The 27999-nt window shown below is 40.3% G+C and overlaps 1 protein-coding gene across 1 annotated transcript; it reads left to right on the top strand.

Moving 5' to 3' along the window:
* Nucleotides 1-27: 27 nt before the first annotated feature.
* On the top strand, nucleotides 28-23135 carry LOC133105693 (chondroitin sulfate proteoglycan 4-like). The gene is made up of 10 exons (XM_061215971.1): nucleotides 28-206; nucleotides 4643-4806; nucleotides 5405-8953; nucleotides 9446-9919; nucleotides 10178-10354; nucleotides 13337-13535; nucleotides 15230-15361; nucleotides 17956-18128; nucleotides 18306-18489; nucleotides 18695-23135. Exons 1-10 carry the CDS (start codon nucleotides 122-124, stop codon nucleotides 20758-20760), a joined length of 7203 nt encoding a protein of 2400 aa, XP_061071955.1. The 5' UTR covers nucleotides 28-121; the 3' UTR covers nucleotides 20761-23135.
* The last annotated feature ends 4864 nt before the right edge of the window (nucleotides 23136-27999 follow it).

Genomic DNA, 27999 nt, shown 5'->3' with positions numbered 1-27999 from the left:
CTTCTGAATGAACACATCGAGTGCCTGGCTTCGTCGACGAGGAGTGAAAATGTGATCAACTGTTCCAATTCCACAAGGAGTTGGAGAAAAGGGGACTACGAAAGCATTTCAAAGGCGAACAATGGACGCCGTTATAAAATGTCCCATGTGGCTTTTGTGGAGCGGACTACTACTGCTTTCACTGTGGAGTAAACTTGCACTCGGAGGTGAGCCCCAGAAAACGTATTGCGAGGTGCAGATTTAGCCTATTTATCTCATTTTTACCGGCTGGAGTAGGCTACAAGCATACGAGATTACCTCTGTGAAGTTTCCACTCTCAATGTAGCCTAGTTGAACGTATTATTACGCTGCTGCTAGTATGATATTAAACATAATATGTCAAACCTTGCGTCTGAGCAACTTTGAAACATTGGTGAAACCGTTTCAAAATGGATTTTCTGCAGTCTACTTGCTGGTTTTGCAGGCTGTTTCGAAACTCAGTCTTGTTTTGCTACAATATTATGCTAATAATAGATTGAAAATAGATGGGTCTCTCAAAATAGCAGGTCTCTCATACTCACATATATAAATATAATGTTTGTATATATTTATGTAGCGCTATATGTAGTTTAATAGAGAGAGATCATAAGCTTGCACCATGTTTCCAAATATTTCCCTTGTTATTAATCCTCTTAAAGCTGTGCCCCTGTCCCCTGACCTAGAGACAATGTCTGCGAGTTATCATTCGAGATTTTGGATTTTCTGTGTGCTTTATATTTCTACGTGTAGCGTACACATCTTGAATTATGTGGAGATGGCTGAAGCCTAGGTGTAACCAACCCTTACACTTTACTTGAGATATCGTATCGAAAAGTCATTTTGTTTTTAAAATCATTCGGGATATTTATCTGCGTCAATAGCACCTATAATGGCACCTTGGATGATGGAAAGAAATAAAAATAAAAACACCAGTTTTTAGCAGCATAACAATGACCACACATGTCATCCGTGTTCTAGAAAAAACCCTGATTATGATGGTTGTGTGTGTGTAGGCTATGTGTTATGTCGTGACAAACTTTGCTGCCGACCTGTGAGACAAGTAATGTGTGTTTTCATGCTTTTTTTGTTCTCAGCAGTTTATTGAATTAGTGAACCTAAGCGCGCATTTGCCCAGTCCACATATCCAGCCCAATGCATAACTGTATAAATGCTTTTTCAGAAGAGGAACTATATTTCCCTGGGTTTTTAAGATGCTGTTGAGGGTTGGAAAAAGATAAGGAAATTTCAGATTTAAGGCCATATTAACCTATTTCTGCATGGTTAAGTCATTCTCACACTCAAGTTCCAAATGCTATTTTGGGTTGTTTACATACTTTCTCCTGCAATACTGGGTCAGATGTGCTTTTTTTTCTCATGAGTGTCAACAGAATGTCAGTATAACCTGCATGCATTTATCCATTATCCAGTAATGATTAGCAGGGCTTTCCAGTGATTAACGAGGATGGTTGTCGTGTGCTAATACTGATCACACATGATTGAACACCGAAGTAAGTAGCTTAATGCAGTTTATGTGCTAGCTAACATGGGAATACTCATTCAGTGATCATCTTAAATCACATTCGCCTTACATTTTCAGCATATTAAATTGGAAGATTAATTTCCCATAGTCTGCTTCATCAGAATGCAGAAAGTATGCAAAACACATTTTTTGTTTTATCCTCTGCCTATATTTAAAGACACAGGTAAAAATAAAAGATACAGCATAAGCCATGTAAAAGCAACGTATGCATAGTGTTTACTTTCTTTATTTTCAATATATAATAAAATGTGGACCCAGATAGTTTTCGTTTTGCATGATGCATTGGGATAATTATGTTTTATTTGTGTGTGATCTAGTAAATGGAACCTGCCTAGGCCAGTTCAGTTGAAGTATCCTGAAAGGCTATGGTTTGAACTTTGAGGACTCTCTTTTTCTGGAAAAGACCCTGCTCAAAGTCAAGATCACTGTTAAAGATAATGAGAGAGCCAGGAGATCCCACTTTGATTGCTACTCTTAGCATTATTACACACTGTTGTGACATTATTGTAGTCATTACTTATTGCATATTTGCCATATTTTACATTGTTGGCTGGAAGTATCTCCACCGATAAAGCAGACTAATTATATGGTACACAGACTATTGTTGTGTTCATGACATCTTGGAAGTCAGCGGCTTCTGACTTCCAAGTAGGAAATATCCTATTGAACTATATGTCATAATCGCGTAATCTTGGGCACCTCCGGAGTACTCTGAGTTTGTGAGAGGATGAAAAATAGAATGCATCACAGCTATGACAAAGCGTCAAAGCTGAACATCCTGGTTTATTGGTGACATCCAATAATAAGCCATTATTCCGAACATGCATGAAAGTTGAAGGGTTGGAGTGGTGTTCATTTTGTTGCCCTTTGGTCCTAGTTCCAACCTTCTGACACGGGCAGTGAACGCACCATATCTTTTAAAAAGGTATACATACCAGTATGAATTCAATTATAGATTTGAGCACATATATTAAGCACACTGTTATTAGAACCAGAAATCTACAGTGTATGGCATCGAAATATATCCTGATGTCTCACAAATAACAGTGTTGGGACATCATTCTGCAGTCAAGACATTTTTTATACAGTACCGTAGACAGGATTTACATATTTTATTTCAGATTTATGTCACATGTCGTCCTGTTTTAAATTGAGGAATTTCTGAATGTTGCAACTGTGAAACTGCATAACTGTTTCTGCTGGCTAATAGGAAGCTGAGGTGGTCTGGCATCTTTATACCTTGGACATGTGGACATGTTAACCTCTACATCTGTGTACAGCTACATACAGTGTAGCCTTTCAGACCTATAGTCTTCTCACAGTGGAAGGATTGAGAGGAAAAGTCCTGAGGATTTATTCAGATCTGAAACAAGGGTGGACCTAGTTCCTATCTCTCAAAGATAAAATCTTTTAAGCACTGAGTTGGTGATAGCTTCCATGGTCTAGCTTTGAATGATTTTTTTAGTATGCGCGTCCATGTTGCAAAGTACTGCATATGTGGCATTTTAAATATAAATACTGAACTATATGCAGCTAAATGCATACAAGCATGCAGACGTGGTCAAGAGGTACTTAAAAAAAATAATAATAATTCAGATTTTATGGTGAGATAATTAGTGTACAAACTTGCTTCTCTGCAAAAACAAAACAGTGGAGTATAACCAGAAGAGCCACTGTGTTCCAAAAGTTTCATTGGGACGAGCAGTTGGCTAATGCTTTTAAAAAGCATTGATTGCATTAGTACACATTCATTGAATTCAGATAATTAGGACTGCATAAGTTGCTATAGTACACAGTTAATGGTCCAGAAGTTGCCAGAACTCATTAGTGCAGTGTTATTCGATGGTGCCCCAACTGAAGCACCCATTGTTTGGTACTTTCTGTTTTGAATATGTAAGGTATGAGAAAAGCAGTTGCAGGGCAGCGAGGCTTAAGTTCACATTAACCAGGCTCTAGCAGCGATGAAAGGGAACATCAACAAATGCTCGGAGAGTTAATAGGCAGCCACAGAACATTAGTCAAGATTAGAGGACACCACATCATGGCAGGGGAAAAACAGCTGCATCTACACCTTTTGCGGGTGTTGCAGTCAAAGCCAGAGTGGTGATGTCAGCTTGCCTTTCATGTCCATTCGGAGGTGCGGGGGAGAGCATGCCAGCACAAGTTTGAGCTGTACTCCCCTAACATATTTCTGTGCTGTAGCAGCGCCCCATTGCCTGTTGTACTGTAGGAGAGATTTGTGTAGCTTATAGCACCGAATGCTGTGCCAGGGTCTCCAAAGCAGAGCCTGGGAATGTTGGGGGGTGTATCAACAGGGAGACGTGTTTTCTCTTCTACCGTCTGTTAACTTGGAGCTTTCAACCCCAAGTTTACATTTACTTTTGTGCTCAAGAGGGCATCTTGTGAAAACTGCTTCTAATTGTTGTTTGCCTTTTATTCTGTGTAGATAAACAATTGAAAACTGTAAATAAAGAATAATGCATCAGTTCATATTTGAACATATCCTTGAAATATTGACATTGTATGTCATGATGATAAAAATAGTCAAATCTGCATTTCATTTTAAGTTAAGATGGTTTATGCCAAGCTGTTAAAAATGAAGTACACCTCTGATCTACCAGCACTGTAATGTACATTTAAGAAGATGGGTGAAAAAGAAAGTGGCATTGTGGTTGAAATCATTGGAATGTGTTGCTCTTTGGTATGCTCAAGTAGTATTGTGTGCGTTGCGATCCACAATGCTGTAACTAAATTTTATTTTACAAAAAAATCTGCTCTGGCATTTACTAATTGTAATGCATAAATAATGTACATTTCTGACTTTGTCAGTACTATTGTTTGTAAGTTGATTCATTTTATTACATTTCTAAATAATAATGGCATTACTTTCACTATTTTATAGTTTTATTCCTTTCAGTTTTAGCATACAGGAGACTTGAAGTGATTCAGCTTATTACTTACCCTATTCAAAGGTTCAACGCTAATATTCTTAGCGCTAACAAATTGGGTTTTAGTTCCATAACCAAACCTCTATGTTGGAACCCTGAATATAGATTTTCTGATGATTTCCGCCCTGACCCACAGCCTCGTTCTATGGTGACGGCTTTGTGCAGCTGAAGACGGTGGAGTCTTCCAGCCATACCACACTGCACATCAGGTTCCGTACCTCCAGCTTCAATGGGCTGCTCTTCCTGGCTGCAGGTCAGAATGACTACTGCCTGGTGGAGCTACATTCCGGTCGGCTTCAGGTCAGTGCACAGCAATGGCACCAGTGAAGAATCAGCTCTAGCTGACCTTTACTTCCTAAATACAGAGGATGTGTAAATGTTTTAATGTTTGTGTGAGAGCGCATGTTCAACTCACATTAAGCCCATGTCTTAAATCTTGGCTCACAGTTTTTTTTAATCATTAGATTTTTTTCAGGGTGCAGGGTCTTTCTTAATGAATCAGAGATACACCTCCCAAGATTTATTTTCTCTGAATAGTGATTGCAGAACAAGCCTTCGCACGTTTGTCCTCAAAAAACTGTCGAAGTTCACAAATTAGCCAAAGGCAAAAAAAAAAAAAACTACAGGAATATTGTACTTGCTCAGGTTTTCTATAGTAGATGTAGAAATAGGTAGATAAGTACAGAGGATGTGTTTTATTATTTGGGATGTTTGCAGTCGATGAATGAAAGGTAGCTGTTGCCGTTAAAGTGAGTCCCATACTGTAGAATTAAACAGAGATTTTGCTTAGTTTTTCTTTGGTAATCACCCCTTGTTTTGGTATTGACTTTGTTAAACTCACAAGCTGTGATTTATGTTGGCAGAAGAACCAACTGCCATTTGTTGTCTTCTTCTCCAGGTGAGGTTAGAGTTGGGGTCTGGAGAGCGCACACTTCAATCAGAGAAAGGAATCCTTCTGAACGACCTGGCCTGGCACTCGGTGGAACTGCGACATGAGAACCTCAACATCGCACTAACAATAGACAAACACTCCAGCACAAGGCTGAAGATGCCCGGGCCAGAGAGGGTGCTCAACATCCAGGAAGGTCTCTATGTGGGTGGCACAGGTGGTCTGGACAAGCCCTATCTTGCCAGCTACCCAGCAGGCTTCAGGGGCTGCATTGATGAGGTGCTCTACAATCAGCACAACCTCCTGTCGTCACTCAGGCCGTATTCTGGCTACAAAAGTGTCTATGAAGTTTCTCTAGGGTGCAGCCCTCAATTCCTGGCAAGCGTTGACGACCCCATAAGCTTCTTCAGCTCCAGAGCCTATGTTTCCCTCCCTCTCTGGAATGTGCAGCAGGAGGGAGTGTTTGAATGCGTAGTGCACACATCAGCTGAAGAGGGGATTATCCTGTACAGCGCTGCACGTCAAGGGGACTTTGTCGCTATGGAGATCCGTGGGGGCTTGCTCGTTGCGGTTATAGGAAAGAGTGGGACCAAGACAGAGCTGCGTTCCCTGACATTTATTAATGACCTGAAGTGGCACCCCGTCAAGCTTCACTTCACTGCTAAGAGCCTTGAGCTGTCTGTGGATGAAGAGACCGTGAAAACAAGCATCAGCTCTCGTGCCCGTTCTCTGCAGCTGAAGGGATCCCTCTTTATTGGAGGCATCGATGACAGTACACGCACAGAGGTCAGGAAAATGGGGCTTGCCTCCGTATCAGGGAAAAGAGTCCGAGGTGGCTCTTTCAAAGGCTGCCTGAGAGACATCAAAGTCAACACTTTAAAGATGGGTCTTCCCAACACAGTGGTGACTAAAGATATATCTGTGGGATGTGAGCCTGAGAAAGAACCAGAACCAACCCCCACAATGTCTGCTGTCCATGTGACACCAACACCAGCAGTTCACTTGTCCACACTCGCCAAGGGACTGGATAAGAAACGTGGACAAAACTTCTTCCTGCTTCGGGACCTTGTGGTTCCTGAAGGTGGAAGAGCATCTTTGGAGTCTAAGCACATTAAAGTGAACCTGGATTTTAAGAAGTTGGGGATCCGCCAGTCTCAGATTGTGTTCAGGATTGAAGAGCAGCCAGTTCACGGTCAACTAAGGCTGGATATAGATCAAGACCAAGAGGAGAACACCTTCAGCATTTTGGATCTGTGGCATGGGAGGGTTATGTACATTCATGGGGGTTCAGAAGACCGACAGGACTTCTTTATGTTCTCCATTTTCAGTAGCAGTAAGCGGGAAGTCCCTGCTTACCTGAAGGGGAATAAGCTGTACCGATACAACATCACTATCACTCCGACTAACGATGCCCCTGAATTGAGCCTTCCTGAAGGGAACCTTTTTGTGCTGCTGGAGAACTCCAAGAAGCGCTTGAGCAGTGATATCCTCAAAGCCACTGACATAGACAGCAACTATACTGACCTAATCTTCTCTATACTTGGAAATCTCAATGCAGATGCTGGGTTTTTGGAATGTGAGGACAGTCCAAGCAGTGCAGTGACCACTTTCTCACACATAGACCTGGAGAGAGGGAGGATAAGTTATGTGCACACTGGTGTTAGGACGTCCAGAATTGTGTTACGAGTCAGCGATGGCGACAAAGTCAGCAACACCGTCGTGCTGAGAATCATGGCCATCCCCTTGGAGCACGGAATCGCCAACAACACAGGACTAGAGGTGACGCAGGGTGATGCCACCCTCATAGGAACAGAGCAGCTGGCTGTACAGACCAATGCTGTGAAGCAGGTGGTAGATATTCGGTATGACGTGACCGAGCCGCCTCAGTTTGGGGAGCTGCAGCGGTTACACTCTAGTGGGGAATGGAAGGCCACTAATGTCTTCTCCCAAAGGCTGCTGGAGAAGGAGCGTCTGAGGTATCTTAGCACCTTCCAAGATATTCAGATGACTAATGTCACAGATCATTTCATATGCAAGGTCAGCATTGGAACTATGGCCACTGATGAAGTAGTCGTCCCAATCACTGTAAAGTGGATCAGATATAACCTGGTCAGAAATGAAATGGTAGAGGTGGACAAAGTGCGTAAAGTATCTCTAAGCTCTGAGCACCTTTACGCTCTCAGCCAAGGGGTGAAACTTTCTGAAGATCAGCTTTACTTCAGACTTATGACAGTTCCAATGAAAGGAAATATTCTCCTGAATAATAAGGTATTAATGAAAAACTCAGCATTTAGCCAAAAGAACATCACAGATCTAAAGGTTGAGTATGAGCTTGTTGATCGGCCACGGGATGACACAAGGGATATGTTCACCTTCCAGGTGTTTTCCAGGCATGCTCTTTCAGCCAGCTATGACTTCCATATCAGCATTAAGGCAGATGTCAACAGTGTAATCTTACAAAATGTAGGCCTATTCATAATGGAAGGAGAAAGCAAGATCATTACCAAAGAAAGGCTTTTTTCAGAAACCCTAAGCACCAAAATGATGTTCTACACTGTGACTAACAGCCCTAAACATGGGAAGTTAAAACGTATAAACCTCTCCAGCTCCACCTCCAGCAATGATAACATTACAGCTTTCACCAATCAGGACATCTTGGAAGAACGGCTGATGTACGTACACGATGACAGCGAAACCACATACGACCAGTTCACATTCATTGCCTCTACCAGTCAGGCCTCTCCATCCGCTCTGATGAAGGACGAGAGTGGTGCTTTGGAGGCGACTTTTAACATCTCCATCCAGCTGGTCAATGATGAAAAGCCTGTGCGTCTCGTCGATAAGGTCTTCCATGTGGTCAGAGATGGGCAGAAGCTGCTGACACTGGAGGACCTTTGCTACCATGACGCAGACTCCGACTTCAACGATGGGCAGCTGGTCTACACCCGTCGTGGCATCCCCATGGGGGAACTCGTGCTGGTGAATGACACATCCCAGAAGCTCTACCGGTTTCAGCAGGAGGATCTGGAGCAGAAACGTGTGCTTTTTGTGCATCACGGGGTGAGCTTTGGCCGATTCGTACTGTTTGTATCGGATGGGAAGCACTACGCGTCAACACTGTTGGATGTTAGCGCACAGGATTCATACCTGAAGGTAGGCAACAACACAGGCCTGCTGGTCCAGAAAGGGAAAGAAGGAGTGCTCTCTTCTAGTAACTTCAGTGTGCTCACTAACATGGACATCAGAGAGGACTCAGAGATCACCTACAAGCTTTATGTCCCTCCAAAGTATGGCGGGCTGTACCGCAATGACCTGATGGTGGACACTTTCACCCAACATGACCTGAAGCTGGGCCTCTTGGTCTATCGTCACGATGATAGCAGGAACCTGGGAGACTTCTTCAATTTCACAGTGAAAGCTAAGGGCATGCGCCTTGATGGCAGCGTGAACGTCAAGATATACTTGGAAAGCCACCAGCGGCCTCCAAAAATCATTCATCACGACACTCTTCTGGTTGAGGAAGGCAAGCCTGTGAAGATCACTAAAAGGCAATTGGAGGTTAGTTTTTATTGGTTTTCTGGATCAAGCTGTGCTTTACATTTGACCTTGGAATTATTAGGTTCCATCTGCGTTCTGAGTGGTTTTAGGATTTAATTTCACAGATGCCAAAGTGAATGGGCTCCAAGCAGATGTTTTCATACTTTTAAACAGCATTTTTTGTAAAACTTCACACATGGAATAAAGTGTAATTCTGAATAATTTTGTCAGTTCCCGTTTCATCTATGGTTAAGTAGCTCCGTCTGAAAGGAAACTGACTTGGGTGAGAAGGTGCTACATAAATCTAACATAGTCTGCAGCACACACACTGTCAGAGTAATCTGTACAGCCACGGTTAGCATTTCAGTTTCAGGTTTATACTATTTCAAACTTTCCTAGGCAATATTTAAAGTAGTTTTACAGGGTAGACAAAAAAAGGAATATCACATTGTTTTCTTTAAATCTTATATGCATATTGTATTATGCTATTATAATACTGTTGTGCATTTACAGGTTACTCATGAGGATAACTTGGCATCAGAGATTGAGTTCACTGTAAAGGTACCCCCCTCTCACGGTTACCTCAGAAGCTTTGCAGAGAGTGAGGAGCGCTATATGGGGACAGAGCAGACGCCAATCCGGACCTTCACCCAGAAGGAGGTGAACAAGGGGAATATCCAGTATATTCAGGTGGCAGCTGACCAGGGAAATGACACCTTTGTTTTGGATGCCACCAATGGGATCACCGAAGTCAGTGACATCAGGATGTGGGTCGACATCATCCCACAGCTTATCCCGCTCCAGGTTTTCAATATTACTCTGAAGGAGGGATCCACAAAGGCTTTGACCGAGGAGGTCATTGAAGTTACCAACCAACACTTTGCTGGCCTGGACTTCCAGTACGTTATCTCAGAACCTCCACAACATGGCCACATTGAGCATTCTCGCGTCCCGGGTGTACCCATAACCACTTTCACCAGGAAGGAGGTAGGAAAAATGATAATCAGTTGGGATGTCAATATGTGACTACAGTATGCTAAATATCTGTTTTACTGCTTCACTTGTTAGCTATTTTTAATATTTTACTTAGTGTGTTGAATTTTACTAGTGTTGTTTCAGTTGCTTTTCAGTGTTTGTTACTGATATTTCCTTCTCCATACTGCATCTAATTTTGTCATTGCATCCTTAGGATAGAAATGTCTTTCTTGCTAATGTATATTTTGTTTCGTTTGTTTTTCATTTCAGGTTGAACAACAGTTCATTTATTATGTCCATGATGATAGTGAGACAGTAGCTGACAACTTCACTCTCATTGCCAATGACACTGATCTTCGAAAACATAGCCTGCCGCGGATGTTGTTTGTCAACGTTACTCCAGTTAATGATGAGCCACCGATTATAACAGCAAACAGGATCCTGAGGGTGAGCTGTCCCAATTTAAACCGTGTCTAACTTCAGCAGGGATATTCAGGGCACATTGGCACAGCTGTAACAAGTGGTCGTGCACTTTTCACTGGACGAAGACGCCTGGTGAAACTATCCAAAAAATGCAAGCGGGCCTTTTCCAGTGTGCAGCCTAGAGTAACAGACACTTTGGCCCTCTGCCAGTCTGCTCAAGGGAAAAGGCGGAGTGCAGAGGTGGGCAATCATGCAAATCAGGGTCAGTGAGGCCAGGTCCATTTAAATGAAGCTAACCAGTAAACTGGGGCCCATTAGGGAATCATGCCAATGGCTGTCACATTTGCTGGGGGAATTTGCAATGCACTGGCCTACTTTAAACCTCTGTCAGGCTGGAGCTTTTGGCTACAGAATAAAGAAGTCTATGTCACTTTTATAACACATTCTGAATGGGTGTGTCAGTAGGAGGTCCTGTTGACTGAGCTTTCTTTTGCTACAGTATCATGTTTCTCACTGGATTCTTTGCTATGTATCCATTATGTCAGGCTATTTTAGAAAATAATTTTACTGTTATTAAGAAAAAACCAATTCTGGTATTAGGAGTAGCTTTATAGCAGATTACAGAGAATACTTGTTCAATTGTATTTTAGTTTCAGGGCAAGATAAATACAAGTACTTTTGGACTCAAGGGAAGATGTAGAAGATATGTTCTCTGTACTTTGACTTACTTTGAGCCATTGCTTCTTTCTCTCACAGATGATAACACCAATCATTGCAATTATGTGCATGTTATTGGCCAACCTTTATATTCATAAATCCCAAAATAGATACTTTTAAATCACCCAGCAGTTTAGTAAATATACATATTAAGCATGAATAAAATGTAGCTACGTTATTCTAAATGAATTTTGGCTTTGCATCAATTTCACATTACTTTTGATGAGGCATACTGATAAACATTTGTAAAAAACGAACAAAGAAGTTATGCCCTTGTAATATTATATACATGTGTAATCAATCAAGCCCCACTAGAAAGATATTTTTAATATAAAGGTGGTTGCCTATTCACCAGCTGAAGCCTTCATCATATTTAAAGGCAGAGTATACAGATTCTTTGTATAGTAGGGCCCAATCATCTCCTCTTGCCCCCCTCCTTCTTCTATTGGATCATAGAGTGTATTCCTACCTTTCGCCCAATGTATGCTGGGATAGGCTCCAGCCCCCCTGCGACCCTGTTCAGGATAAGTGGGTTAGGATAATGAATGAATGAATGAAGTAGACAAGCAAGGTACTGGGCAGTGAACACAGGTATAGGTTGCCAGTGTATCATGTTTGTTTTATAATATTTAATATATTATTTATTAAGTACAATTTCCTATATATTATGCCTTTGATTATAATTCATATAGGTGTTTCCTATATGCATTTTACAACCCACATTGACCTCTCTGATGAGGAGGAGTCACTGCTCACAGTATGCTGCAGTACACTAATAGTACCACCAGGTGGCTCAATAAATCTACGATTATGGCATTCTTGCAATACAATTAAGATCTGTCAGGTTTCAACTCTCAACTAATGAACATATATTTGGCAACTTTTCATCAAGCAGTTTTGAAGACATACATGAATTCTGAAAGAAATTTAGAAATGTATTATTAAAATATTAATGTTTTGTATCTATCTATTATGTATACATGATAAAAAAAAAAGATGAAACATATTTAAAAAGTCAAAATAATTTCAGAGACTCTTCACCCAAAAATTAAATGAAAGTATGTTTCAACTTTTTTTAGACACAGTTTTCCCTGATATAATGGGCCTCTATGGACCTGATCTTGTCTGCTAATCAGTGCAGTGAGTGCACAAAGATTTGCATTCGATAAACTCAACAGAAACGTCTCTTTCTAAATATTATGCCATAGTTACTTGCACACATCAACAACTCTCCAAAATGGGAACTTGGCAACTATGTCCGCGGAAGCAGAAGTTTTTGCTGAAGCTCACCAGTATTCTGGGGCAAAGTGTGTTTTTTTCATTGCCCAACATTGTGAGCTAAAGGAGTTAAGGAGTTCCTCTATTGTCTTGTCTTGTATAGATTTAGATTATAATGTGCATTTTTGAGCTATGTTGACGTTCGTGAGTAACTGTCATTCTTATTATCGGAAAGTGAAGCTGATGTTGGCACATCTATTATAAGAAAAGATCAGGTCCGTAGGTCCATAATGGACCCATTTTGGGTCCATTATATCCTATTAGCCTTTTATCACAGCCTATTATCACAGCAAATTCCATTTTTTGGTAAAGTGCTTTTAAGTTTGTCAACTGTGTCACCAAATGCAGGAAAACAAGCATTGCAACCCATTGGAAAACCAGATATAGTTGCTTCCTGTAAATAATAAAGGAAACAGTTTTATTTTTCTTAAAATTGACATTTCGATAGTATGTCAAAGTATGTATTGAGCTACAAGTATTTGCCCTAGTTTTTCTGTGTTGTTCTTGGTGGGTAATTGGAATTCTAGGAGGATGACTCATGTTTGTTTGTATTGTGGCATCCCTCTGTGACTTGCTCTCAGCTGTTCTTCCCTGGGAGTCCATCAGGTGCTAATTGAAAAACTCCCCCTTTCCCTCAGCAGAGACTTCACTTCCCTGACTTTGTAAATGCTGCCAAATAAATCATACTCTTAGAAACCCACAGATCCACACTGCACTCTGCTATATACAGAATGTCAGCCGCTCTTTAAGAGATGTCTACTGATACAAATAGTCCTGCCCTAAAATAACCACTAAATGTATTGTTTAATATTTAAACAATAAACTTATTTAAACAATTTAAACTTCATCTGGTTAGAAATATTCAGCATTTTTACTCAGGGAATATCTTGCATGAAACAAGCTATGACCCAATACCCCAAATGAAAAGCTGTTGAATTGAAATTGGGATGGGAGGGAGCCTGGGATAGTCATGTGGACATGCTTTGATCATTTTCTGGTGCTGCTCCACAGGTTTGGGTGGGCTCCATCACAGAGGTCACTGCTGATGACCTGGAAGCCCAGGATAAGGATTCACCGGCAGAAAAGCTGGAGTTCATCATCACCCCACCCAGCAATGGGCACCTGGCCCTAAAGAGTGCCCCTGGCCGGCCCATTCTCAACTTCACACAGGCTCACATCGACCAGGGCCAGCTGGTCCTGGTGCACAGTGGTGAGACATGGCCTGTTTTCATTATCATAGCATGTCTTCTCTTCAAGTGCATGGCCTTGTTGCCACAGTTAGATCATGAAGAAAATAAATGAACCAATAGGTATGGAGTGAAGTGTGTGTGTCCATTCTGCTGTCTGTTGGGGAGTACGAGCATACTGGTTTGTGTAGATTATAACTGATCAGTTCTGAAAAAGGTCACTGTTTTGTCTAATAATCAGCTCTAGCACTTGTCATCAGTGCACTGCAAGTGGTAATCTTATCACTTTCATTTATTTTTATTTATTTTTTTATGTGACATGGCAGAAACATGCAAAGGCCGAAATTAAAAAATCTAAGCAAGCATCTCCAAATTAACCTTGAGTTGCTCAAATAACATCCAAGCCTTTGGCAATTTAGCCACCCTAATAAATATTGTAGGGTAAATCACTAAATGATTTATTTTTATACTCTTCACTCTGGACCTCAGTGATTGCTTCAGTGTAAGTCAGCATCACCTCACATAGTTGCTGTAATCAATTCAGATTCACTCACTCTCCAATTGACATTATTATTTTATGGAAAATTAGCTCAACAAGATTAAATAGCCTGGCTGTTACCTATATGTCCAGAACGTTCATCAGTTGTGTGCTACACCTCATTAAGTGCAGTGTATTTTGATAATGAAACCTGGCTTTGCATTTCACACCAATACATACATAGGAATTTACTCTATCATCCATCAGGTGCTGCATAGTGTTACTTCACTAGTTCTGTTGACTCATTTATACCATGTGCAATCCCAGGAAAAGGCGGTATGTATGTACAGTGCCCTCCTTAATGTCTGGGACAAAGACCCATTTCGTCTTGATGTGCCTGAGTTGCCACACATGTAGATTTGGAATCATACTATTAACATGTGGTTAAATGGTATTTTTTTATACATTTTGATTTCACAGCGGTGTTTATACATAGTCCCCCCATTTCAGGGCGCCATAATGTTTGGGACACAGCAATGTTATGTAAATGAAATTAGTCATGTTTAGTACTTTTTGCATATCCTAGTTTGCATGCAATGACTGCTCAAAGTCTGCAACAATGTGTAAAATCTGACAATGTGCACTTTAACCACATGTGATTTTTTATTTTATTACAAATCTCAAATTGTGGAGTACAGAGGCAAATCAATAAATGATTTTCTCAAACATGGAGGGCACTGTATGTATGTATGTATGTATATATATATATATATATATATAAACTGAAGTATTTTAGGTAACACTTAAAGGTACAATAGGTCATTTTGGACTCAGTCAAGAGCGGAATTGCAGCAACAAAAATCCCCCTTCTCTGTCAGTAAAGCTGACGTAAAATCCCTCCTTTTTTCGATGATTGGAAGGGATTTAAAATGGTCTTGTAACAATGTTTTAACACAAAACTCTTACCTATTGTACCTTTAAGCCCAGCTCGTCATAGACTATAATAATGTTAAATATTGTCAGCCACTACCACTAGGTGTCACTAAATGAGATTATTTTGTCACAGTTGAGATTTGGTGGGCGAATATGTATGCCACCACTCTAGAGGATTCCTTGGCAGCTGCTCTGTTTTTTCTTCTTATCTACTTCTCACATGCACAAAACTGGCATATCTAAATGTAAAGATTAAGAGATGAAGCTGGAATGTGACCTTGCTTTTTCTATTGCAATGTCATACAGGTGCCATGTCAGGGGGCTTCAATTTTCAGGTGAATGATGGGGTGAACTTCGCCCCCCGCCAGATCTTCAGCATCACAGCCAGGACTCTGGTCCTCAGTGTGGAGAGGAACTGGCCTCTGAAAGTGTTCCCAGGTAATGAGCCTGTAGCCTGTAGCATGGTTTAGCCTGTTATGTTCAGCATCAAGGGATTTCTCGCCTGAATCTCTTTTTCCCCTTTGCACTGTGAACTACTCTGGGTTTCGTACTTTGAATATTGTTCATATGTAAAAGTACCTCATTGGCAAATATTTAAAATAACATTATTAGATAGGCTCTGCACTGCAGCATTATTTTAAACTTTAGGTAGGAACTTGATATTTAAGATTCTTTTAAATATATGAAAACATGGCATTATACATTTATCTGAGGCCATTTAAAGGTTGGTGAAACATGTTTAAATGTATCTAAATCAAATTGATATTGGGTATAGTTGGAAAGTGGAAAGTTACCACTGCTTTTCACCAATATGCTTCTGCAACATTGTCTTGGTAAGTAGAAGTGAAACTTGAGGTTTTTATTAAACTATATTTGGAGGGCCATATAAACAGCTCTTTATAAAGGTGCTTCCACTGCTTGTTATCTTAACCTTGTTAATAATGATATCAGCCTTTATATCAACAATTGAGTCACACTGTGTGTGATTAGCGGCTGTTATGTAGAGAAGATTTGAATGTGCAAGGACTGCATTGGCTTGAGTGGCTGTGGTAATGGCTTATTTGGTTAGGCTGTGAAAGTCACACCATAGCTTTCTGTCTCACAGCATGTAAACCTTGAAGTTCTCAGACCAGGGGCATCCAGTATATCTGTGTCATCTTCACCTTTTAGGTTACTGGCCTGATCCAATGTAATCGTGTAGCTCATATATCGTGGAGGACATCACAGTCTTCCAAACTGCTTTAAACATAATGGCTGTCAGAAAGAAGGCTCACTGCTGTATACAGTTAAGTAAGAAAAAGTTATCATTGTTCATCGTTAGGCAATTTATTACTTATTATTTAAAGTGTGAAAAATTCAGCAAGGAACACACACACACAAATGGAATAATTAATATTTTATGTTTAGGTCAACTATTTCTCAATTGCTGGCAGAGAGCTCAATGTTTCAGCAAATGATTTTTTGAGGCAGTTCTGGAAAGTACTCCCTGCCTGTTTTGTTGTTTGCTTTGTTATTGTTTAAAAACAATTGGTTTGTGTTCCCTCATATTTAAAAACACATGCTGAGAATAGGTGCCCCCAGGACCAGTCAAGTAATTTTATTTAATTTTATGGAGAGTTGCAAGAGCCAAATTTTCTGCTAACAAAAAGCTAGCAACGTCTGATTATGGTATTGAATGTTAATAATACACAGCTGGTTCCCAGACTAGACCGAGTGACTGGCAGCTGGCTCTGAGCAGGGAAACCAGCATTCAGTGTTTGAGTGCTCTGAGTGTGGGTCAGGCAAGGTCTTGTCTGGTGACCTCTGATGGCTTTGTGAATGGTTATTTCCCCAGCGGCAGTCTGCTCACACATTCCCCAGGGTCTCATTACCACTGCAGCTGGCATCCGCCACAGCCAGACGGCCACAGGCTGCAGTCCCCTGTTCAGTCACTCCTGAGTGGACAGAGAGGTCAACAGTGCTAACTTGTTCTTCTCTAAGCTCCTCAGACATAAAGTGTAACGAGTGAAACTTTCATAACTGCTCAGAACTCATAATTGTCTACGTTGCCCTTTTGATGAGAAAAAAAAGAAGAAGGTATTTCACCTAAACCTGATCTATAGCGTACCCATTTGTGCAAGAACATGCTACTTGCTTAAGTACTTACAGTACTGTACCTTTAGAATTACTCCTTTTTATCTGGATATAGAGTTCAAATAAAACACTTGCTTCAAATATCTGTAGTGTTTAACCTTTGTCCTGCTTTATCATATGATATTGTTTCAAGGTTATGCGATAAAGGTGCTGCACTACAATGAGAATGTGTGGGACCTGTTTGATCCGTTTTATCAATACCCATTCATACATTGGGATAGTTATGAATAGTTTTCATCACAATACATTTGATGTACATTTTTCATTCTATGAATCTAAATATTTTCATTTTATTATTTTGGTTGTGCTGGTTGTATGGTTGTCAGTTCACTCTATTTTATTTGCCAAGGGAGAAAATGTTATGCTGTAAGATATTGAATATATTAATGGAGTAAATGTTCTAATGTTCTTTTTGAACATTCTCATAACCTCTGCAAGTAAACAGTCTGAATTGCAGGATGTTTACTTACTGTTTACTTACTCTGTACACTGAAAGTAAACAGCTTGAAGTTCAGTAGATCTCTCAGCATGTACTGGAACGATGGCTTAGTTTCCTCATATCCTTAAAGGTTTTTAGCTTTTGGACAAAGTGTCAGAATCTGGACACTGCTCTGCAAATTGCTGCTATATTCTGCTTCTCCGTGATAAGCATAGCTTGTCCTTTTTAAGGAAGAAATATTGAAATCACCTGGAGAATGTAATTTATTTTGACCGATAACACAAACGCAGTGTACCCATGGCCAGCACATGAGAATATTCAGTCTTTTTCAAGCTTAACGTGTTTATAGCTCGGTAATGCATCGGACCGACTGATTTCAGTCAGTAAATACACCTGAAATGAGATCTTGATACAGCATCTATTATTGTGAAGCAAGGCATAATTGTTCTCTCTTGTACAGATTCCTTAACTCCAATTTCCACTGAGGATCTGCATGCAGCCAGCAATGACAATGACATCACAGGGAATCGTACCATTGTCTTCACTGTTGTTGGTCCACCAAAATTAGGGAAGCTGGTCAAAAAGCAGGCTGACAACTCCACCACCGAGGTGTCCTCCTTCACCCAAAGCATGGTGGGTACAAGAGCCATTGTTATCCGATTTTCCACAACATAGTTCCAGGCATAGTTCATGAATATTGAAATAAGTTTTGTAGACTCCATACTTTCAGGGGCTTTATGTGCAATTGAGGTGTTGCTTATTGAAATCATTAAATATATGGAATAAAATCTTTCAATAACTCTCTTTCAGGTGGACGAGGGAGAAATATTTTATGAACAAAATGGTGCTGCATTTGTGGGGTGGAGGGCTCCAGACTCATTCAGCTTCACCCTGTCATCTCCTCCTGCTGCCCTTGAAGCCCAAATATTTACAATTGACGTCTCGTATGAAAATACTGGCCCAGACCACAGAACAATTCTCCTTGCAAATACAGGTACGGTGCTTTCTATGTCCAAATAATAGTGCATATAGAGAAAAGCCCAAACCACATACCTTATACATAATGGAGTATGTCCCAAAAGACAGCTTTGCTAAATATATACCCAAAAATTAGGGTTTCTGCTTGGATTGTATTTAAACATGTTATAATATACATCCACTGCATATAACTAATGCTCTGTTTTGTTTTGTCTCTTCAGGTGCTGTGGTGATTGAAGGAGGCAGAGTAGCAATTGACAAGTCAAAGCTTGATGCCTCTAATCTAATGGCTAAGCTGCCTGAGTCGCAGCGTCAGTCCCATGAAGTCTGGTACCAGGTGAAATCTCTGCCTCAGCATGGGGTCATCATTGTGGGGGAGCGTAATCTTACTAAGGAGAAGCCCAACTTCTCCCAGTTTATTCTCAACAAGTTTGGAATCACTTACGTACACGACAACTCAGAGACGACCTACGACAGCTTCAGCTTCGATGCATGGTTGAACCTGAAGAGCAAGCCAGCCCAGCGCCCCATGGATGACGGTGAGGTGGTGGAGGACTCCTTCAACATTACGGTTACACCTGTCAATGACCAGCCTCCTGTACTCAAGACCAAGGCCCCAAGCGTGATGGTGGTGCAGGGTGATATGGTCATCGTGGGGCCAGACAATCTGAACGTTGTGGACATGGACAACCCTCCTGAAGATATCAAGTACACTGTGATCAGCAAACCCAACAACGGCTTTCTGGCCATGGAGGGCAGTTTGAACGAGTCTACCCTGGCGTTCACCCAAGCTGATATCAACAGCAAGAAACTGTATTTCATCCAAGATGGAAGCCCTTTCTCTGGGGTATTTTACTTCAGTGTTACAGATGGCCAACACCGACCAGTTTACAAACTCTTCAATCTGGAGGTGACTGAGATCACAGTTTCACTTATAAATAACACTGACCTGGTGCTAAAGCAGGGTCAGAGCTTGGCAGTTCTTACATCTCAGCATCTGGCAGCAGAGACCAATGGAAAAAACACAACCATCCATTACCGGGTGACAGGGCCTCCAAGTCACGGCAAACTTCTCATCGACGGCGAGGAAGCTACTTTGTTTGACCAGAGCGATCTCCAGTCTGGCAGATTGTCCTACCATATGACAAACCTCACATCGTCCCTTGACGGCTTTGAATTCACTGCTTTCACGTCCGAGAGTAATCTGACCGAGCAGGTGGTCAACATCACCGTGATGCCCCTGATCCACCTGGGAGAAGGTGTACGGATCCCGAACGGCATTGCTGTGAAACTACGAAAGGACATCCTCAATGCCACCGAGTTAGCTGTCCTCACTGGCAGCGACCCTCACTTTGAAATCCTCTCCCCGCCGAAACATGGCAAGCTGGTGAAAGCCACGTTTGACATGGACGGAAAGTTTCAGCCCGTCACGTCCTTCTCCTTCCAAGATGTGGTACAAGGAAGGGTGGCCATCGAGGAGAGTGCAAACCTGACTGAGGTCCAGCAGCTGAATGACTCGTTTGTGTTTATTTTAAGAGCTGATAATGTCCAACCTGCAAGAGGAGAGTTTCTGTTCACTGTTGTGCCACCACATGATCTCACTCTGGGAAAGGGAGTCGTAACAGAGAGCCCCACTCCGACTAATGCGTCTGTCTTGCTGAACCAAACTGCCGTGACTACAGCGACAGTGTCCTTAGGTCACACTGTATCTAACTCTGTGGCCCCAACACACAGGTCCCACAAGACCTTATCCAAGGTCAAAGGCCGGCACCGCTGGGGTAGCCATAATCGGACACACGCACACGACACGACTGTCCCAAAGACCACCTCTGGGAAGCGGGACCTCCCCCACAAGAACACCCCGGGGCGGGTGGAGTCCTTGCCCAAGCCTGCCTCCGACCCTCTCCTCATCATCCTCCCCCTGCTAGCCTGCCTGTTGCTCATCATCATTCTGGTCGTGCTGATCCTGGTGTTCCGCCACAGGAGGGAGAAGCGGGCCCTGCCTACCTTGTTCCAGAACCTGTCCAGCAACACGGTCCCAGGAAGCCCCTATCTGGGGCAGCCAGAGAGGAGTCTTGCTGTCCCCTCAGTCATCGTCACCCCGATGACCCCCAGCTGCCCTGGCAGTCCCCTTCTGGATGGGATTCACGAGGGTGCGCTGGTGCCTGTGGTCGGGCCACATGGTTCCTCTCTGCTGCTCTGCTCCTGGAACAATCTGGATCCAGAAACCGCCCAGCATTGCCGTGCCACCCATCCCACCCTGCGGGACAACCAGTACTGGGTTTGATTCCCCGCTCGGTGCTTACTTCTCAGCTGCGGGTCGGCTAGAGAAATAAGATTAAACACAAGGCCATTTTGCGCTTCTATTTTTTAAAGAAATTGTTGCCTGCCAAAAATATTCATAATATGGTCTATGAGTGTGCAGATAAAGTGACAGTTAATGGTTGTCAAGCGTTTAGAAATCCACTGTTTTTTTGTCATCTGAGGTCTGCTTTAAGAGATTGATGAATTGGTGTTGTTCTTTCGTTATATTCCAGAATGTATCAAGTTAAAACGTGTGTAAATGTGACATTTGGGATGTAACTGCAACAAATACTTTAAAGAAACTGTGACATTTAGTCCCTGCTTGATGTGTTTTTGTGTGTATTGTGGCAGGTAGACGTGTCTTAGTATGAAACAACTACACTACTTAACTGTAGTGCTGAGGGTGATGTGGCATTCAAGCACCAACCAGAAATCTTTTTGCATTCTCCTTCTTAAACCTAATAAAAGTTTAAGCCCAAGGCACCACCTGACAGCTGGCCCTGTGTGGAGGTGGGGTTTTTTGCCTCAGAAACCAAATGTGCTGAAGTAACATGCTATCATACTGGATGTAGATGTTTTGTGAATAATTGTCTGGGAGCAGAATCTAAGTTACTTTTCATGAGAATATTTGTGTTATTTTAGTTATATCTTATAAACCATTTTATTATTGTCAAGAGCACATGTGGGGAGTTCAGACAGACAGAAGGGAGTTATGCTGCCACATAAAAAAGTATTCCACAGCATCCTGCAATGTAACGAAGAGTAAGGAAAAATGAAAACCCATTAGAAATTAAAAAGGGCTTGTCAGTTGGCAGTGTATATACACATTTATATACACATTTATTTTCTCAGGAATTGTAATCCTTTTCCCGAATGATGAAAGGAACTAGACTTCATTATGTACTACTGGTCTTGCACTGTTGACGTTTTGTTTTATCTTTAAGTTGTAAGATCTTATGTATTGTTATACATATGAACATTATACATTTCAAATGTGATTTTAATGGGCTGTCTGAATAAGCTGTAAACATGGCCATTGTCTCTTCAAATTAATACTTGTGATTTGAGGTTGGGGATATTAGCAGCTAAGCAGCTAATTACAAAAAAAGGGCTGCCTTTTATTTGGAATTCATAAAGCAGTTTAATATGCCAATTCCTCTCCACTGTTATAGTATGATATTTACTACACAGACATTTTACTTTAATTAATTGTATAACCATCAGATATATTCAGATATTGAATTATATATCTGTATCCTTTACTTAAATACTTTACTTCTGAAAGTAAAGTATTCAAGTAAGCTGAAAATGATTTTACATGAACTTGGTAGTCCTGTTTCCCAGTGCTTGTTGGTTAGGAAATGATACATGCAGCACAAATGAAGACCAGATCATGAAATTGTTTCAGCATCGAAAACTAAAATTTAAATGAACTTGCCTACAGATGTAGTCCCATATGAAACTACTGTTTATTATTCTACTAGTGTACTGTATCTATATTTTTTACTTTACTTAATAATACATGTGTTCAGAACACTGAATATTGTCTTTTGTTTTTTGGTTTCCAGGAGGGAAATTGAACCATTAATTTGATATGCTTACTGGGATTTATTTATTCAAAAGGTAATGATTAACACTGAAATGTAACCCACTCCCCATTCACTACATTGTACAGAGACTGATGGTCACTTTTCAGTCCCTTACTGATTGTCTAATGATGCAGTGCACCTTTAGTGAAATTCACGATAGCTACAATATTTTATTTTTGCATTGTTTTTCAGCTGCACCAAGTCAATGTACTGTATATTTATTACTTTAATAAGTAGTATTTTAATATCCAGATGTAAGAAAATATGTATTTCTGAATGTAACCACTATGATATGAGACACTAGGAGAAAATGGATACCCTCTTTCTTTCTGTAAAACCGTGGTGAAATATAAATCAGTTTGTCAACTACAAATTATATTTTGAAGATGTAAAACAGAATGAAAGGTTTTTTGTTTTTTTTAACTGTCACATTATTGAAAATATATATTTACGCCGTTATATCCTCTGTAAAAATGGAAACTTCTTCCTAAAGTATACAGTATTTGTGTATTATTTTTTAATAAAACTCATTTATGTGCAGGATTATTATTCTTATTTTATTTTGGGGGAAAAAAAGACTGAAAATTGTAAAGTATGAAGTCAAGATTTTCAATGTGTGCTGCACTTGCCATGTGAGTCACATTTATAACTGTTAAATGCTTTTTGCTGGAATTCATGGCAATTAATGTTCCACAATGCTGCCATCCTGTATTAAACATGGTAAACCTCATGTAACAATGATAAATAAATACACATAATAACAATAATAGTTGTTTATGTCTCTGTGTATGTGTATGTGTTTGTGTAAAATACCAATATATTTGCCAGTGAAATTTGTAGTGAAATGGCAAAAAAAAAAAAAAAGATTAAAGAAGGGTATCATTTAGTGGGCTTTGATAGGGGAATACCCATCTTGCATAGTATAATCGCTCACACCCAGTGGAAACTTTGACGTTTCTTGCCCTTGCTGGTTATTGTTAAGTCAGCCCATCCCATAAAAGCGCTCAATTTATTCATACAAAGAGATCAGTTTTTAAGACATTTTATGTGCCGAGCTATTCAACAAACTAATATAAAAATGCAAGAACAATTGAATGTTTACAATTTAGGGAGGAGGATTTGGCTCCTCATTCATTCTCAAAGCTTGCAGTATTGGCAAATGAACACACGTTTTACAGTGAATTTAAGATGTGTGAAAGAAACGGCATAGGCCATGATAAAGGTAAATACCTTAACGCCATGCTTACTGTGTACAGTATATGGTTACGTGTAAAGCAATAATGGGAAATATGTCAACAAGGAGCCTCAATGAACATAATTTTGTGTTGGAATATTCATGTGTTCAGATTCTACTGCAAATCTACTATTCCTGACCAATTCAGCAGAAACTGCACTCTCACAAATAAAGGTACAAAAAAATGCCTAAAATGGTGCAAATGCTTTTTGCTACACTGGGGCAGTACCCTATAGGTGTATTAAATTGTGCCCCGAACCAGCAATATGTAATTAATTTGTACAATAACATTGCTGTACTTTCTGCATACATTTGGGAAATATGAGCATTATAGAACAAAAATGTGCCAAATTGAAAACAATCTCCTTAAATCAACATTTATGTGGCTTTTAGGAGAATTTAGCCACAGGCATGCCTTTCTCCCAAGGACGTAAAATGTTACAGCCTTGAGAAGTGTAATTCATTGGGATTCTTTTCTGTATCATGGTTTCCACTTGTATTTAGTATTTGGCACCCACGTAGCATTGTTTAAAAATATAGCTACACTAAGTTACATGGCATGCAAAACATATGCCACCAAGTGTAAAAACGTAATCTATGATTATCTTCATTTGTCCAATTATTTTTGAGCCCCTAGAATAATTCCTACACCGTTTACCCAATTTAGATGTAAGTACCCTCAAATTAAAGCTGAAAGTCTACACTTTGAGCTCATATTCATTTTTTACTCCAATATTTCTCCAAAACTATTTAGCTCATTTAAAAAAAGCTGCATGAGCCTGTAATGAAATAAAGATGATGAGTCTGCATTAACAGACATATCACATATTGACGTTATTCCGAGTGATCTTCACTTTGTAACTGCCACGACAAAGTGTTTTTTTGTTTTATAACACAACATTGCACAGCCACAAAGGGGACTGGTCCAGCCCCTGTTCCATTCACTTTGGTATCATTGTTGCATTTCTTACTGCTTACTCAATCACAGTGCAACTGACACTCTTTAACTTTATGCAACACTTGAACATTTTGTTGTGTTTTGTGTTTTGTTCTGACTAAATGGGGTGCATGATGGTCTTGTGAGGGGTTGTTTAAGAATCTTAGGTGATTGTATTTTTACCAGCTTTGCATTTTCTTTCGGTGAGTTAACATTCAGCATTTACTCTGGCATAACAACCTAACAACAATAAAAATATAATTCCAATTGATAAACAGGAAGATATCACTAGGGTTCATTATACTATGCTTGGCAGAATAGAAATGAGAAAACGCTAATGCTTTCTCAGTTTTGATCTTTATTTTTTGTCAGAGCAATTACTATTTATTTCGTTCATCATAAATATGCAGAAATGCAGCTTTAATTTGTTGCTTGCCATACTGTGTGATGCAAATGAAGTCCGCTGAACACGACGTCCTGCAGAGAGTAAAGTGAGCCCGTGTTTGTGAAATGAGGCCTCTTGGAGCGCGGCCAGTGGGGGAAGCAGTCAGCGTTTCTCCGCGCACATGAATGAGGCCGGGTGCTGAGGGCTTCCTGTTCGAGGCTTATAAAAACAAGGATGTCGAGGAATGCTCTCAGCCCCCACACTCTGGACGCTCTGCCAGGTAAAGGAAAGATCATCCCTTTCTCCCAGACTACAGCTGAAATGAGCTGCTGCCAGCACACATGGCTCAGGCTTTTATTTCACACATTGTGCACAGTTCTCAATTGCAGTTTTAAATCAGAGTAAAAGTGACTTTTTTTCTTGATGAAGGCTCTATGATATTTTCAAAACACATTCGCTAAAATGATTACATGAAGAAAACTTCTCAATGGGCTTCATAAGAAATGTCAATCTGTAGATGGTCTATTTTCTGTCTATCAAATTAAGCATGTTAATGTCATGTTACATTTTGTGTTGTGAAATTGTAGACACTAATCATTCATCTAAATTTATAGTGGTAGTGTTTCACTCCGGGCTTATGCCACTGTGCAAGACTCAGTCACATTGAAATATAACACTTACTCTTCCATACTATCTCATGGAATGTAGGTGGGGATAATGTTATTCCAGGCTACATTATTAGATCACAAATTATGTTGACTTCAATATATAGTAATTTCATTTTATCGGATAAATCACACTGTACAATGGAGTATTGATCACACCAAATTGTTCAACTTTGACCCCATATAGATATAGACCTATACCTTCAGCGCACCGAACTGATCAATTATATGACCAGATGGCGGTCATAATTCGATAAATGTAAGTTAGCATAGGCAGGAAACAAAGACCATATGATTTACATCACCCTGTTACAGCACCATCATCACACAGTGAATGTACAAAAGATTCCGTCATTAAAGTATAATCTTTAAACAGGCAAAGAGCTAATGTATTCCCTGAGTTAAGAAGGAGTTCCCCAAGGTCTTCTCAACAATAAAAGATAGTGTCAATTATGGTTGTTTGAAGAAAGCTTTTATTTCTTTTTTACAGGGATTAGAACATAACAATACCTTCTATCCGCTTTGAAAACTTGTCTTTGAAGTGAAAAATCCTGTGTAGTGAACTGTAAAATAATAGCATCCATGAAGTCATATGGATGTAATCAGTTTAAATATGTAACTCCCTCTTGGAGAAAATGATTTATGCTGAAGAATAGTTGGGATGTATGTACATCAAAAACTGATATATTGTTTTGGCGTGAATAATCTGATCTTTGAAGGAATCTATAGGAAAGTGAAGCTACCATATATCATTGACTGCCTGGTAGACATTTTTAATAATTCATTTGAGTAGATAAAAGCAGAACCCACTCTAACATACTAAAGTATGCAGAGCTTCTCTGCAGGGTAGAGTATGGAAACTGGTGGCAAGTAAAGCAGTGTGGAAATAAGCAGTTATTTATAGAGAGTTAATTTGTAATAAACAGTTTGTTATTAACAGTGCTGCCTGTTCTGCATTAAGAAAGTACACCATCTTATAGGCTGTCCTTCAAACAATTTGATTGATCCTTCCCTTTCTAAAAGATTATGTTGAACCTGGAAATCCATATAGGCAAATCATGTCTGAAATGTATCTGAACGTCTAAACGGTAATTGAAAACTCACAGGTAATACAGGTCAATACGTGACAAAAATGTGGATTACAAAAAATGCAGTCCATTTTTGTTGGTTCAACCAGGTAAGCTATGAAACCATTTTGTTAACACATTTGTTTAGCGATAAAGTAAGACACTTGTACCTATGGTAAATAGGCCAGAGTGTGGAGTGAATTGTACTGTAAGGAGAGTCTGACATAAATAATGAACACAGTGAGGAGGTAATCTGAGCTGAGAAGGGCGGGGGAGGAGTCTGTTTTCTATGGAGAACCCCCAGGTCAGGGCCAAACAGAGATCAAAGGCTATCAGAGTCCTGTTCATTTGAAACAGATTTCTCAGGGCTCTAAGCCCAGGCAGACATTGTGGGGAGTTGAAAAACTGGATAACCACTAACATTTTTTTTTCAGGATAAACTGCAGAGATATTCTCGATTATAGTACTTCGAAATGTTTCATAAATATTTATGTTAACTGTGAAGAGTAGTTTAGGTGGTTCAAATGAAAATAATTCTCATACTTACATACATCAGTGCTATTTACGTAATGACACAACATACAATTTAAGTGCAATTTGAAACCTGTGTTTGGAGATCTTCGTATGAGAGAAAATGCCCAGCCTAGAGAGTGCAGCACATGTCTGAAGAGCTCATCTGAGTCAGGACTGCTGATCTGGCTTCAAATGATTTACCCATCAAAGCCATGCTGACATATGAATAAAATGTGCAAGTGACAATGGGGAAATGGATTTATGTGTTTGTGCGTGATGCCTGTTGTTTTCTACAGAATTTAGCCCAGTAATGTTCTCTGTATGTATTTTGTTTTTTTGTGTCTGCCTAAAGACAACATGTGCCGTTTGGCTTGGTGGATAATTCTGGAACCGCCATGTGGCTATGCACTGTCCATATCACATAAATAAATACATTTCTCTTTAAAGCTGTCATTGTTCCATCCATCCGAAAGTCATTTTGTCATTTTAAATAAATTGTCTTTATCAGCAGGGCTCTGGTACTGAATCCCTTCACTTATTTTTCCTGTTTAGCGAAGAGCCCTGTGACTAAATTATGTTTTGTGAGGTACAAAGCATGCACTGAACGATGAGATAACCGAGTGGTAACATATAGGTGGATTGTAACCACCTAAAGAATGAACTGGTTGAACATGGTGAAGTCTCTCATCCAGGTCAGTTGAGATGGTTTGATTTGAAGAAAACAGCTGGGAGGAAAGTTGGTTGGGGTTTGCTATTGAAGTGAAAGAGACTGAAAGACTTCTGTTAAAGTTTAACAGAGGTCAGAGGAGAGTAAGACATTCCAGTCTTCAGC

This window comes from Conger conger, chromosome 12 (genome assembly GCF_963514075.1).
Source record: "Conger conger chromosome 12, fConCon1.1, whole genome shotgun sequence".
Lineage (NCBI taxonomy): Eukaryota > Metazoa > Chordata > Actinopteri > Anguilliformes > Congridae > Conger > Conger conger.
The sequence above is the reverse complement of the archived record's forward strand: the minus strand, read 5'-3'. Positions and strand labels throughout refer to the sequence as shown.

Bases quoted from the DNA above. Each gene is read 5' to 3' on its own strand.
- LOC133105693 (XM_061215971.1), top strand. From the start codon at position 122: ATGGACGCCGTTATAAAATGTCCCATGTGGCTTTTGTGGAGCGGACTA. The intron at 18,129-18,305 runs GTGGGTACAAGA...ACTCTCTTTCAG, and splicing joins CCTCCTTCACCCAAAGCATG to GTGGACGAGGGAGAAATATT. The intron at 18,490-18,694 runs GTACGGTGCTTT...TTGTCTCTTCAG, and splicing joins AATTCTCCTTGCAAATACAG to GTGCTGTGGTGATTGAAGGA.